Raw genomic sequence first — 15670 nt, forward strand, 5'->3', positions numbered from 1 at the left:
GATGGAATGCCTTTTCAGACTATGAATGGATCATACGAACTGTTTTTACACCCTGGTCTTTTACACAAGCAAGCCTTAGTTCACAGATAATGAAGAAGAAGAAGAGTTTGGATTTATATCCCCGCTTTCTCTCCTGCAGGAGACTCAAAGGGGCTTACAATATCCTTGCCCTTCCCCCCTCACAACAAACACCCTGTGAGGTGGGTGGGGCCGAGAGAGCTCCGAGAAGCTGTGACTAGTCCAAGGTCACCCAGCTGGCATGTGTGGGAGTGCACAGGCTAATCTGAATTCCCCAGATAAGCCTCCACAGCTCAGGCGGCAGAGCTGGGAATCAAACCCGGTTCCACCAGATTAGATACACGAGCTCTTAACCTCCTACGCCACTGCTGCTCCTTTTAAGAACGCTGACCCACAACACATATCATCTATGCACCAACACTGCACACAATCTAGCACTAAGATACACAAGCAAAGAGCATACACACTCTCAATGTTTTCCGGCTGTACTCTTCGTCTATCCATTGGAATCACAATATTGTCCCCTGGAGAGGAACGCAACAGTAATATAATGTAAAAACATAAAACATAGTCACTGGTACCTTGGGGGTCCCATGCTAAATTGAAGGTCATCGAACTGAGGAAAAACTGCCCCGTTTTCAACCACTGACATTTCAATTGCTGAAAGAGAAAAGAGAATTAATTTGTAGGGGAAGGAAAAACATCCAGAGAGGCTGGGTTAATTATAGCAACGGATAAGATTGTGGTTTACAAACAGAGGAGACAGGGGGAGAAATACACACAGATCTCCCTATACAAATTTATTTCTAAATTACGGCAACAGAAGCCGGAGGAGGCGACAAAACCTGCAGTTTTAAAATATATTTAAATAGTCAGATTTAAGGAAGAATGAATTCTTTCATTTACTGTGGCTTCACTTATCTTTGTAGGCTATGGTATTTGTAGGCTATGGGTATTATTGTAGGCTATGGGTATTATTGGTTTCTGTCAAAGGAAGGACCATTTTATTTATTTGTTCATTTATTTTTGGAATTTATACCCCTCCCTAGACAGAGGTCCCGGGGCGACTTACAAAATTAAAAACAGTAAAAATGGGCTGCACGGCCGCGTTCTAGTAGCAGGCTTCTAGAACCCGGAAAACCCACAACACCCTAGGAACAAATATTGTTTCCAAGGGTGAGATGATACAGATTCATTCCGCAACCCGGAAAACCCACAACACCCTAGTGATTCCAGCCGTGAAAGCCTTCGACAATACAATATTTATTTTGACCACGGAGTTGCCAAGCAGTGTCCCAGGTCCTCATTTTCTACAAGCCTGTTCGGCTACGTTAGACCCCCTACATTCGGCAGAGGCCAATTTACTGGAAGTCCCTGGCCCCTCAATGACGCGGTTGGCCTCTACTCGGGCCAGGGCCTTTACTGCCCTGGCCCCTGCCTGGTGGAACACTCTCCCTCCCACAGCTGGCAACTGTCCGGGCACTCTTGCAAGGGACAGCTTGGAGAAATGCCGCGAGGGCCTGTAAGACCCGAAGGATTAAGTTCCACCGGGCCTTTGGTGAGACCAGCCGCTGAGGGTGCCCCCTGCCCCTCCTCTTTGCCCCATATGGGTCCCTCATATTATCGGGACCCATTATATATATATATTTCTGGGGAGGGTTTAAGCAAGGGTTTCGTGGGACGCTGTATTAGGAATTAACTGTTGTTTTAATTCTATTTATGGCAATAATTTTGTGACGATTTTATGTATGATGTTTTTATGTTGTACACCGCCCTGAGCCCCTCGGGGATAGGGCGGTATATTAAATTAAACAAATAATAATAATAATACATTTCTGAAAAGCGGCATTTTTCAGCTGCGATGCTCAGAACCAGATAACGTAGCTAAATCAAATACTGCTCAGCCACACCGCACAGCGTTGGGCGTGAGCAATCGAAGGAAGCTCTTGAGCTCCCGCTGTCTGGCACGAATGGCTCATTTTCTGTATGCTACTCAAGAGGAGGGGGAGATTGGCGTATGTTCCGTTTCTTCATGGTAAAGAGCAAAACTGAAGATTTCCAGAGAGGGAAAACAAAGAAGAAAATGGTTTCTTTTCCCCGGGGACACATGCACAGAAATTCCACTGCAAAACCCGCTAACCCCCATGTCTATCATAGCTTTTTTTAAAAACTTATTTTTTAAAAAAGTGATTCAGGGCACAAAATATAGATTCCAAGGTTGATTTGTATTTCAAAGGCCTCCGCCTCTGCTCTTCTGCAAAATGACTGGAAAGTAGAATGGGGGTGGGGGTTGAGGAGAAAGAAAATGCGCAGGGATGGGTTAGGACAGCGATGGCAAACCTTTTCGAGACCGAGTGCCCAAATTGCAACCCAAAACCCACCTATTTATCGCAAAGTGATAATTTAACCTGAATAATGAGACTTTCGTTTAGAAAAAACGGTTGGCTCCGAGGTGTGCATTACTCAGGAGTAAGCATGGTGGTAGTCAGTGGCTTACGATTGAAGCAATCGTGCAACTCTTCCAACGGATGAATCACAACCCTAGGAGAGTTTGCTCAGAAGCAAGCCCCATTGCCAGCAACCGAGATTACTCCCAAGTAAACGATCACACTTTAGTTTAACAGCCCTTAACAGGGTTACCTACACTACTTCCCCAAAACTAGGTCTTAGGTTTAATGCTAATAATCGAGCCCAGCGACCCAGGCAAGCCTAGATGTGTAGGGGGGCACTCTGTTTGCACGTGCCCACAGAGAGGGCTCTGAGTGCCACCTCTGGCACCCGTGCCATAGGTTTGCCATCACTGGGTTAGGAGGATAGATCTCCACCAACTATATTTCTAATACCAGCCCCTCCCTGCTCTGCCAGGGGAGGGCAGGGCCTAAAATGAACACAATAAAATAAATTTCAGGGAGGGCATGCTTTTCGTGATGCCAAATTTTGGGGGAGGGTTGTCACAAGTTCTGTATTCTGTTTGGGAACTGTTTTTCAGATTGTGGAATTTTGAGATCGTTTCTTGCTGCGTGACCCACTCCCCCGGCAGCAGGACCCTGGGGTGGGAAACAGGAAGGACGCCCCAGCAAACAGCCATTGGGCAGGACGTGCGCCCTTGACATTTTGAAGGGCCGTTATTTCCTGCAGGGGTAGATCTGGCCTTTGGAGATTGGAGACCAGCATTCAGAGGGGTAGCTCCAAGGAGGCCGGTGTGTGTGTGTGTGTGCGCGCGCAACACACCGGGCGCATGACCCTGTGGGGGTGCCGCGAGGGCGTTCCGGGGGGGGCGTTCTGGGGCGGGACGGTGCACCAGGTGCTTTTCCCCCTTGATACGCCTCTGCCAGTATTCCCATAGAAAATAGTGAGCCTTTGTATTTTAAAAGGTATTTTAAGCTCAATGTATTGTCAAAGGCTTTCATGGCCGGAATCACTGGGGTGCTGTGTGGTTTCCGGGCTGTATGGCCGAGTTCTAGCAGCATTCTCTCCTGCCGTTTCGCCTGCATCTGTGGCTGGCATCTTCAGAGGATCTGATAGTAGGAATGGAAAGCAAGTGGAGTATATATACTGTGAGGTCAAAAGGTGAGGCCCTCTGAATAGAGTAGCCTGGCATGTGAGTCACAAAGAAGTCTGTAGCCTGGGAGTAACAATGACTGTAGCCCGGGAGTAACACTTACTTTCCATTCCTACTATCAGATCCTCTGAAGATGCCAGCCACAGATGCAGGCGAAATATCAGGAGAGAATGCTGCTAGAACATGGCCATACAGCCCGGAAACCACACAGCACCCCAGTATTTTAAGCTGTTTGCTGGGAGGGCATTCCTTTCTCTCCCCCCCCCCCCTTTACATCTCCAAAAAACACTTCTGATATTCCGGGAGAGAAATAATCATTATCCTGAAACTCTTGAGAGTGTTTGGGTTGGTCCACATATCCTTGAGCTGACCCAAAATAGATCATTTCGGGTTTAATTTCCACTCAGGTGTATCCAAATGCGAGAGCCAGCATGGTGCCAGTGGTCAAGAGTGGCAGACTCTCACCTGGAGGTTTAGGTTCGATTCCCCTCTCCTCCACACAAATCTTGCTGGGTAATCTCAGACCAGTCATGGTCCTCTTGGGACTCTCTCAGCCCACCGGAGGCAGTCAATGGCAAACGACTTTGAAACATCTCTGGCCTTAATATCTTGCAGGGTCACCGTAAGTCAGTGGTGGTGAACCTTTGGCACTCCAGATGTTAAGGACTACAATTCCCATCAGCCCCTGCCAGCATGGCCAATTGGTCATGCTGGCAAGGGCTGATGGGAATTGTAGTCCATAACATCTGGAGTGCCAAAGGTTCGCCACCACGGCCATAAGTCATCTGCAACTTGATGACGCTTTCCCCCACCATACATGAACGCAAGCTCCTAATCTCCAGGGAGTTTCTATCGGGCACACAAGACTTCCCATGATGCATTGAAGCACTCCTGGGAATGAGGTAGGCAGGGGTGTTGGATGCACAGGTGGCCCAGGCAGCAGGAGGAGGAGGAGGAGGAGAAGAGGAGGAGGAGTTTGGATTTATACCCCACCTTTCTCTCCTGTAAGGAGACTCAGGGCGGCTGACAAGCTCCTTTCCCTTCTTCTCCCCACCACAGACACCTTGAGAGGCAGGTGGGGCTCAGAGAGTTCAAAGAGAACTGGGACTAGCCCAAGGCAGGAACATAGGAGTGCGGAAACACATCTGGTTCACCAGATAAGCCTCTGCCACTCCGGTGGAGGAGTGGGGAAATCAAACCCGGTTCTCCAGATTAGAATCCACCTGCTCTTAACCACTACATCCCGCTGGCTCTCAGGATGGGAGGAGATGGGAAGTCAAAGTAGCAGCAAAAAAATTAAGTCCCAGAATAGCTTGGTTCAGTGTCGGTGACTTACTGAACGCACCAGTTAGCTTGGGAGTGCTCGGCTTCGGCATTAGCAATCCCCTCTTCAGAACAAGAATGCTGTTACGGGCTCAATGTGCCAAACCTCTCAGTATTTTTATAACACATAATAATAAATACTTACACAATTTCTCTTGTGGGAATTTATACCCAGGGGCTCGAAGATGCACACGGCGTTTCCGTAAGAGGCTGCAATCTAGAACAGATGGAGCGAACCGAACGTTAAAGCCGTCAGTCAAATGCGACTGAATCACTGGCTATTTATAGGCCCAGAAACACATTTCTTATACAGTGTTGTACACAAGGATGGGTTCTGACGGAAAACCAAAATGCAGAAGAGCGTTACTTGACTGTTGTACCAGAGGGCAGATTTGAAAGGGACCTGTTGGACTGCACTCATGAAAACAGTTAGGAAATTAAGAAAAATGCAACCTGTGTCCTACATTTGATAACTTCCAGGGCAAATCTTGGTAGCATACAACAAAGAGAGTTGGACGAAGTGCAAATAGTAAAACTTCTGTCGCTAAGGCTACTTGATGCTGAAAACCAACTGCTTTCTACTCAGCACATGAAGGGCATTTTACCGGAGGGCTCCTACCTTCCCCCCTTCAGTAAAGGGCTACCAAGGTATTTCTACAATGTACCTTCGCCGTACCTCTGACGTACCTTAATGCTAGCCCGACTGAATGTCCTACCCTCAGCAGTCCTGAGCGGCAGATTTCTCCAGATCCCATACCAACAAAGAACGTGTCCCTGCTCACAAAAAGCCATCAAAACAATTGAGCACATCCTCCTAGATTGCGAACTATATGCTTCATCAAGAAGACAATATATAGACCCATATACTGAGAACTATGCCTACTCATCAGACAAGGTCAAATCTTTCTATCTGCTTTGTGATCAGTCTCCTCAGAGATCCCTAGACGTTGCCACATTCCTGGCGCTGGCACAACAGATTCGCCACAGATTTTAGTTTGTTTGTTTGTTTGTTTGTTTGTTTGTTTGTTTGTTTATTGATTGATTGATTGATTGATTGATTGATTGTTTTAACTGCTGGAAATGTCTGAACCCACTTATTTTAACTTGATTCTCCTCAACCTCTCTGTTGTATTTTAAACTCATGCCAATAAAAGGTTGATTATGCTGATGAGAGTTGGATTCATAAACCAGTTAACAAACCAGATTTCCACAGGGAATAAAAAAAACCCACACAGAATGGCACACAACTTCCTATTCGGTGTGATACTGGCAAGGCGAGGCAACGTATGCATCTTGGGAATTGGCTGACATAAATCAGGAAGTCTTCCTTGAAAAAAATGGGGATGCCCGTATTGGAGGTATTTCTAAGCGGAGGCTGGATAGCTGTCTGTCAAGAATTGTTTAGCTCGGGATTTCCTACGCCAAGTGGGAGGTGGGATTGAATCGGGTGGCCCACAGAACTCTTTGGACTACGAGACTGCAGTCTGGGGCATCCATACGGTGTCAACTGCAATACATGTCTCATTGCTAGGCAGAGTCAAGGAAAGTGGTTTACAATAACTATAACAGTGGTGGCGAACCTTTGGAATTCCAGATGTTATGGACTACAATTCCCATCAGCCCCTGCCAGCATGGCCAATTGGTCATGCTGGCAGGGACTGATGGGAATTGTAGTCCAGAACATCTGGAGTGCCAAAGGTTTGCCACCACGGAACTATAAGGATACACACTCCAGCTGTTCCTACAACTGAAGAATGGGAGGGTTAAGATACTAGAATTAGCAGAAACGGCTAAGCTTACTTTGTTGCTTAAAGAAGGGATCTGAATAAATTTTGGGGTAACTGGAAATCTATGATCGAGTATGTAGATAAAAAAATGAACTTATGATTACTGGGGTGTTGTGTGGTTTCCGGGCTCTGTGGCTGTGTTCTAGTAGCATTTTCTCCTGACGTTTCACCTGCATCTGTGGCTGGCATCTTCAGAGGATCCTCTGAAGATGCCAATACAGATAGCATCGGGGTATCTTTTCGCAAAATTTTCTAGAACACCGCCACAGAGCCCTCGAAACCACACAGCACCCTAATGATTTAAATGATAGCCTTCGACAATACAACTTACGATTAGCTTATTGGACGCCTAACCTGTAATTAAGTAATAGAGAAAAGTGTGATGTTTATCAATTTATCAGCAATATTTACAGGGCTATAATCTTGATTTTGTCATTATTTTTGGAATCACTACTCAATGCAGACAAAATTGAGGTAGATAAATGTACCTATCCATATTTAGAATCTTTGTAATTTGTTGTTACATTGGTTTTAGGGACTAATAAAATTATTTTTTGAAACACATTGTTGAAGGCTCTCAAGGCCGGGATCAACCGGCTGTTGTAGGTTTTCCGGGTGGCGTGCCACAGAGAGAAACGCATCTTGCTGTGACATACTTCTGAAGATGCCAGCCATAGATGCGGGCGAAACGTTAGGAGCAAAAACTACCAGACCACGGCCACACAGTCTGGAAAACCCACAACAGTCAGTATTTCTGAGATAAACATTCAGTCTAACAGGAAGGATTTAAAGCAATGGCACCAAGGCAATCTCTTGAAAACACGCACGCTCGAATGTAATCGGCACGAGAGCTCTTCTGTAAAACAACCGCCACGCAAGAAAGCCTGCAATTTTAATGGGAAACTTCTTAGAGAAATGTCTTCTCAGGTTACAAAGCCATGAGGCTCTGTATGAAAGGGAGGAACCGCAGATCTCTCTACCTGTCTGGTGAGATACCTGCTGCTGGTTTCTATTACATAAGAACATAAGAACAAGCCAGCTGGATCAGGCCAGAGTCCATCTAGTCCAGCTCTCTGCTACTCGCAGTGGCCCACCAGGTGCCTTTGGGAGCTCACGTGCAGGAGGTGAAAGCAAGGGCCTGCTGCGGCTGCTGCTCCCGAGCACCTGGACTGTTAAGGCATTTGCAACCTCTACACTGTTTTCACGCTGCTGTTTTTGGCCCATGCGGAATCTGCCTGAGAGACATTTGATTCATAGGACCAGTAAATAAATAAACAAGCCAGCCAGCTAATATTAGCAAGAGACCACCCCATGGCGCACTGTTCAACACTTAAACATTCGGAGTAATTTGAAATTCCGTTCTCCACTTGCCTATTAAAAATAAAAAACAGGCGGACCCTGATGATTTATTTTTCATCTGGCTCCTCTCAATGAAAATCCGAGAGGTTGATCAATAAACTATTTATAATCAGAGATGAACGGAGGCAATCTGGTTTGAGTAAAATATTCCCCCTTTTGTACAGCATGTCAACAGAAAGGTTATGAAACAGAATCAAGTAGCATTTTTCCCGTCAGCCAGATTTTTTTAAAATAGTTAGACCCCATACCCCTCTTCAGGACAAACTACACAAACTTCTGTAGTTCCAGTAGTGAAAATTAAGTGTTAGCGAGGCCAGAATTTGAGGAGATTGACGCGGAAACGTTACGCCGCTCCTCCACAGACCTGATCGAAGCAAGTTATAAAGGAGGCTAATGCAATGCCGCCACAAACCGTAGATTTTCAATAAAAACCCAACCATCACGTATGAAGCTAATCCCATAAAGGGTACCGGAGCCCTACGTTTTAATTTCACAGATCATTATAATTTTAATCTTCAATTAACCTAAGTTGGAGCACTTTCCCTGCAAAAGAAACGTTAATGGGTCTGGCTTTTGAATGTAAAGAAAAGACAACTAAGGGGAGGGGGGGGGCATATACAAAATAAAGTGAATAGAAATTATGCACGGGGTGCAGGAGCGATGAATTTTTCTCTCCCTCTCTCCCCCTCTGTCTCCAGAGCTCCGTGAGCATCGGGCGGAAGAGCTTATGCTTGCGTAGTTCTGAAGATGCGAAAGCCAGAGGTGTAGCCAAGGCCCGGTGCACCGCAATCTCTCTGCCCCTCATCCCACCCGGAGCGCGATTTGCCACACCCCACGAGGGCATTACATGCCCAGTACATCACCCCCTGTCCCCCCCGGAAGTGTCCCTAAGCAGAGCCAGTCGGCCGAGGGCGGGGGGGGCAGATTCCTCTGCGGGGCCGGGGCTTAAGCGACGACAGGCATGGCGGGCAGCTTGTGACGCTATGGCCCGGAACGAGCTGAGACGCGGGCTGGCGGCCGGTGGGTCCCGTAGGGGCCTCTATCGCCGCCTCGGCGCCCCTCCTCTGTCCCTCCCGGCCTTCCGCTTCCTTCCGCCTCTGCAGCCCGAGGATGGGCTGGGCCGAGAGCCAGAGTGGCCGGGGCCGCCCGCGGCGGATGATGCGCCTCCCCAGTGCCTGCTTCCGGCCTCGGCGCCTTCCGCCTTAGCCGCCAAGCTCTGGGGCTTCCTGCTCTACCTCCTGCGCTGCGCCAGCAGGCCGCGCCCGTGATCGAAGTATCAGGAGCAGATAGCGCTCATTGATTATCACTTCCCCTCTCCAAAGTCTCCACGCGGGAATGAAAACTCAATCCAGGTGAACAGACCCCTGTCCTGCCCCTGGGAGCTACGCCTCTGGATACAGCTGCAGATTAGCAACACTGGGGGGGAGCTGGTCTCAATGAGAAGTGTTCACAGGAGCTGAATGGAGACAACCCAGCAGGTTGGGGTGTACTTGTGGAGCAGTGTACTGCCCAGGGTGACATATGGGGTCAAAAGTCCCTGGGCTGCGGCCATTTAATCACATGGGGGGTGGAAAATCACCCCCACACTCCTCCTCCTTTTTCCCAGGGCCCATACACTGACTCCAAGACCTTGTGCAAAAAAAGTTGTTTGATCATGGTGGGGGAGGGCGGCCAGCCATACCAGGTGGGGCAGAAAACTCTGATTTTGCGCCGGGCTACATTTTCCCTAGATACGCCTCTGCACTGGTGGATGCGGTATTTTAGTATATAAGAGGCTGGAAACCAAGTCGTGGTGTGGCAGCAACGTTGTGTTTTGACTTGGAAACCACAGGTCTTGTTTCTGCAGCTTGATCTCCGCTTTGACCTTGGTTGGTACTTTGGACTTGGCTTTGCTACACCCCCCTGTATTCACTGCTTTGACACCCACCGTTCATGAAACAGTTGGATTGACTGGAGACTATTCCCAGTCTTGATCCGTGAGTGTCTGTCAACGACAGGGGGAGAAGTGTAGCTAGACCAGGCACTGCGCCCGGTCAAAAGCGCAGTGTGTTTTTCTACTTGCCCCCCAATGGCCCTCCACCCTGCTCCCTCTTTTAGCTCGGCGCCCGTGGCCCAATGACACACACACAATTCCTTTTCTATTTCTAGTACGTTTTGAGGCCGAAAAAAGCAGCCTCTTCACAGTTCAGGGAAAAAAACTGCCCTGACAAACTATACTTCCCAGGGAGACCTTGTGAACCCCAAGGTCTCCCTGGGAACTAATAATTCCTCAAGCCGCTTTTAGCCTGAACTGTAAATCAAACCGCTTTTTTTTCAGCCTGAAAAAAATACTAAAAAAAGAAAAGAACATTGACACAGTAATGGGAAGGGGAAGGGTATTATTATTGATGCCCTTCGGGGAAGGGCCAAACCCGCGAGACGCTTTCTGAAGGTGCGGGGTGCAGGGAAAGGGGAGGGCGAGGGGTGATTTTCTGCCCCCAGGGTGCCACGTCTGCTCCCCGTTCAGCGCCCCACCTTGCCCCCCCTCTTTAAAGCCTGCCATACTGGACAGGGTCGCTGCAACCTGTGGCTCTCCAGATGTTAATGGACTACAAATCCCATCTGGCAGGGGCTGATGGGATTTGTAGTCCATGAACATCTGGAGAACTGCAGGTTGCAGACCCCTGGTCTACGATATTACGTCATGTTATTTGCAGAACCCAGTCCACCAGATGTTGTCTGTCCTCTTTGGGTTGAACAAAGCATCCCAGAAACCTGCCGGAACAGGTGTGTCTTACAAGGCTTCTAAGAGATTGTTTGGCACATCTTTGGCAAGAGGGATCTCTGTAACTGGGGAGCTTCCTGTAAAAATGGGCATATAGGAAAGGCCTGGTCGGAGGTAGACCATCTGCTTTGCCCGTAGAAGGTCTTGGGGGTCAATCCCTCTAGTTGTTTAAAATAAAGGATCTCAGATAGCAGGGATAGCAAAAGAAGGCTCTATTAGCCCAAGGCCCCAAGGAGCCACTGTTAATCAAAACCAAGCCTACTAGCTAAATGACCCAATGCTCCAATTCGGTATCAAGCAGCGTCATCTCCTACTTCGAGAAAGCATTTGCAATTTCCATTTCTTAAACCTTTTATGGCATATATAAAACAGAACAACCATCACCGCCAACACAATTTCTGGGGACGACAGCAAGTAGTAAGAACACCAGTTAAAAATTTTGCCGCAGCTTCCAAGACCAAGTATCTATCACGGTTTAAAAGAAAAATAACCTTCATCAGTCATCCCTTCAAGCTCCCGCAAAAAGGGGGACTATATATTTTCCCCTAGACAACATGTAGAAGGGACAGCATAACATCCTATGGGAAACAGATTCTGCACAACCCGGATCACATAAACAGTTCCTAACTTTGTGGGGAATCCCTAGACATCGTCCTTGTAAAAAGGAAGAAGGTAAGATATTGCATCTAGCAAGGGTAAGAGCTCTGCGCCGTTGAGTTAGTTAGTTAGTTAGTTAGTTAGTTAATTAATTACATTCCATTCCATTTTTAAACCGCCCTCCCCCGGAGGGCTCAACATCAAATAAATACAAATATAAAAACAATCTATAACAATATTAAAATTCATAAATTTAAACAATTTAAAATTGCAGATGAGCTTATCCCATTTATTGGTTATAAGGCTGCCTCACCGGCTTTCGGTATAGGTATCGCAGCAGCTTAGCTACCTGTTTCCCCGAATATAAGACATCCCCGGAAAATAAGGCATAGCAGAGGTTTTGCTGAAGTGCGAAATATAAGGCATCCCCCAAAAGTAAGACGTAAGCAAAGGATTTTGTTTGGAAGTGTGCCGGCGAACAGAGACACAGAAAAATAAGACATCCCTGAAAATAAGACATAAGCATCTTTGAGACAAAATTAATATAAGACACTGCAATATTTTTGAGCACACGGTAGTCTATCAAAGGGAATATTAAAAAAAGGGGGAACAAAATTTGTTAGCCACATCAAACATCCGCAAAAAATCTCTATCAAAAAGCTTTTTCTTAGTAGCACCGTGGATCTCTTGTTCTAATAGCGTTGTCAATGGAAATCCCCAGGTCGCAAAGCTTGGGGAGGATATGATGCAACAGAGCATCTCCCCTCTTTTAGGGGACTGGTTAGTAGGTCGCCTCTTATTGTATTATTTATTGTATTTGATATTAATACGCTGCTTTAATGGGGTTTTAATGATTCAAAGACTATAGAGCCATTTACTATGATTTATTTAATGATCTGAGATTTATTGATTTTATTTTGTGCTCTATTTGTATATTCATGTTCACCGCCCTGAGCCCTTCGGGGGAGGGCGGTATATAAATGTAATAAACAAACAAACAAACAAACAAACAAACAAACAAATAAAAATAAAGCTTCCTTTCAATTCTAGACCACCATTGGGTAGAGTGCAATTTCAACCTTAGAAGTCCAAGACACAGGCTGCTGTGCCAACCATACGCCAAACGCTTCAAAATCCTTACCCTTCCTCGGTGTTGGGAACACTCCACACAGCTAACTTGGATGTTTCCATGCTTAGCACCAGGAATAATTTGCACGCATTCGAAGTCATGCGCCAAAATAACAATATCGCATCCAGAGCCGTATGCCTGAAACAAATTTATCAAAAAGAAACAGAAAGGTCTCGTTAATTTCCTTTTTTTAAACATAGCAAACTCAATTTCATATTTGTATCTTACCCTTTGCTGTGGAAAAAAAAACCCTCCAGCACATGCAGAATAATGCACTTTCAATCCACTTTCACTATGGTTTGAAAGTGGATTTTGCTATTCCACACAGTAAAATCCAGCTGCAAAGTGCATTATTCTGCATGTGCGGAAGAGGCCAAAGACTTACCAGAGGAGAAAGAAACAGTGACTAACAGCAAGAAAGAAACAAAACACTACAGCCCCCAGGGAAAGTCAGAACAAAGGTGTATAAATAGACCACATCTACTCTATCCACTATGAAAAGATGCCTATGCTTGGTTTACTTGGAAGGAAGTCCCAGTCCTGAGGAGTAAGTCCATTGAAGTCAGTGGGGCTGGCTCTTGGATAGACATGTAGGGTCAAGAATGCACATCTATGTTTACAGATACTAGTAACATTCAAAACAAAAATGGTGTGAAGTTTATTAGACAAACAGGAAACCACGACCAGTCTCAATCCAACTCATGATAAAACTTCAGTTGAGCCACAGAAAAACAACTGGTGTTTTGTCCTGTTTAATAAACAGGAAACCACGACCAGTCTTAAACCAACTCGTGATAAAACTTTAGCTGAGCTGCAAAAAACAACTGGTGTCTTGTGCTGTTAACTGCACCTGAGAATCTGTTACCTAACAATGCAGATGGAAGAAAACAAAACAAACTATATATTGCTTCTGCCTATCCCTCAATCCTTAAAAACAATGTCGAAAGTGAAAAATCCACATAGGTCAGGAATTTATGCAAACCTCTGTCATGTCATGCAAACCTCTGCTTTAAAATGAAAAGTTCACTACATTCTGCAAAAAAAGTCGCCAAAACAAAAGCAACGTCCTCCAAATCTGCATTCCCCAGAACAACTTGGGTCCCTTGAAAAGGCAGCGGTATCCTTTACAAAATATCATTTGCTTCTGTAAAGGAGAACATTGACGTTATTTCGCTGCAAGTCCTTACTCAAAAACGAGCAGATAGATAACGTTCAAGTTATTATACTGAAAGGTTGGGTGCTTCTTATCAGCTATTTTTCCGGCTTACCCTCATCACAGAATGCTATGTCTGAAAAAGAAGTGATAAAAACATACCCTCTGGTACGGCAACTAGAGTCCCAACGTAAAGATACAATGGAACCTCGGTTTTCGTTAGTAATCTGTCCGAAAAGAATCAATGAAAACCGAAACCGATGAAAACCGAGGCAAACTTTTCCATAGGAATCAATGTCAATCCAATTAATCAGTTCTAGGCACTCCAAAAAACATACCAAAACCACATTTTTTTGGTGAATAAACATCATGTTTAATGCTGAAAACAATAACAAACAATAACCCTCGGACCAGCCTTCAGAGCCATGTGGACCAATGTCGCATCCAGAAAGCTGTCCAAAGAGGTCTGTTTCTGGCCGCTTATCTTTAAGATTTGTCTGAAATGGGGCAAGACATTGTCATTAAACAAGTTGCAGACACGCCCGGCAACAGCTTTGTCCGGGTGACTGTTCTCCGCAAACCCCTGCACTTTACTGAAAATCGATGAAAACCGAGGCAAATTGATGAAAACGAGACGAAATTTTTCACCACTGAAAAAAAAAAAGCGATGAAAACAGAAACTGATGAAAAAAACCGAAGGCAATGAAAACCGAGGTTTCCACTCGTAATAAGAAAAAGTAACTAAACACAATGAGGAAGTGGATCTATATGGTAGCGGTGGCGTAATTCCTTATGGCACTCAGATGTTATGGACTGAATTTCCATCAGCCCCTGCCAGCATGGCCAATTGACCATGCTGGCAGGGGCTGATGGGAATTGTAGTCCATAACATCTGGAGTGCCAAAGGTTCGCCACCACGGATCTACGGCTACCAATCTTGATCCTCCTTGATCTGAGATCGATGCAACAGTCTCACCGAATGTGGATGCCTTTGGAATAAGCTCATGTCAAAACTGCATTATTACTGCGCATGTGTGCATCAGTAACAAAGGCCCCTTCCGCACGTGCGGAATAATGCACTTTCAATCCACTTCCTGTGCCCTTTGCAGCTCGATTTTGCTGGGCGGAAGAGCCAAATCTGTCAGAGTCCTGTTGCAACTGGTGTCTGATCATCAAAATCTAACTGACAGGTATCACATGACACAGCCTCATTCTAGGTTTAATTGGTAAAGAACTGTGATTGGCCAGTAAACCAGATATAAGGCTGCAGTGAACTTAGGTCTGTGAGACATTTGTCTTCGCACTGCCTGGCGGAGCACTTTGTCCGTATGAGCTATACTTGTGAACGAATAAAAGTAGAACCACTTCTGTGAAGTTGAGCTGCTGTGTGCGTCTGACTTCCTACTGCGTTCCAGTGTATTGTGCTACTCTGCTACAGGGGCTTTACCCCATAGGTAAAGGTAAAGTTTCCCCTTCAGTCGTGTCCAACCCTGGGGTACCACTACAAGCAGTGATTTTATAGGCAAGCCTCTTTTGTGGGGTAGTCTGCCATTGCTTTCCCCGGCTATTCTTTACCCCCTAGCTATGTGCTAGGTCAGTGGTGGCGAACCTATGGCACGGGTGCCAGAGGTGGCACTCAGAGACCTCTCTGTGGGCACACGCACACAGAGTTCTGCATCGTAATGTGGGAGGGTGGGTGAAGAATCACCCCACAAACACACACATCTAGGCTGGCCTGGGCATGACCTGGGAGTAAGCTTGGTTGCTGGCAAGGATCGTGATTCACCCATTTAAAGCGTTGCACAGTTTCTTCACTAAGTTTACTCCTGAGTAGCGCGTGCCTCGGAGCCAACCGTTTTTTCTAAACTAAAACCTCAGTATTCAGGTTAAATTGCCACGTTGGCACTTTGTGATAAATAAGTGGGTTTTGGGTTGCAATTTGGGCACTCGGTCTCAAAAAGGTTCGCCATCACTGTGC

At 46.2% G+C, this 15670-nt stretch overlaps 1 protein-coding gene across 1 annotated transcript in view; it reads right to left on the minus strand.

The window, feature by feature from the left end:
* Window positions 1–15670, minus strand: part of DMXL2 (Dmx like 2) — an 89403-nt gene that overhangs the window by 60162 nt on the left and 13571 nt on the right. Inside the window, exons 2-4 of the mRNA XM_048519745.1 lie at window positions 12552–12677; window positions 5049–5120; window positions 600–678 (exon numbers count right to left, since the gene is read on the minus strand). Coding sequence (XP_048375702.1) covers window positions 600–678; window positions 5049–5120; window positions 12552–12677 — 277 coding nt within the window. The remainder of the gene's footprint in view (window positions 1–599; window positions 679–5048; window positions 5121–12551; window positions 12678–15670) is intronic.

Source organism: Sphaerodactylus townsendi, linkage group LG17, assembly GCF_021028975.2.
Source record: "Sphaerodactylus townsendi isolate TG3544 linkage group LG17, MPM_Stown_v2.3, whole genome shotgun sequence".
Taxonomy (NCBI): domain Eukaryota; kingdom Metazoa; phylum Chordata; class Lepidosauria; order Squamata; family Sphaerodactylidae; genus Sphaerodactylus; species Sphaerodactylus townsendi.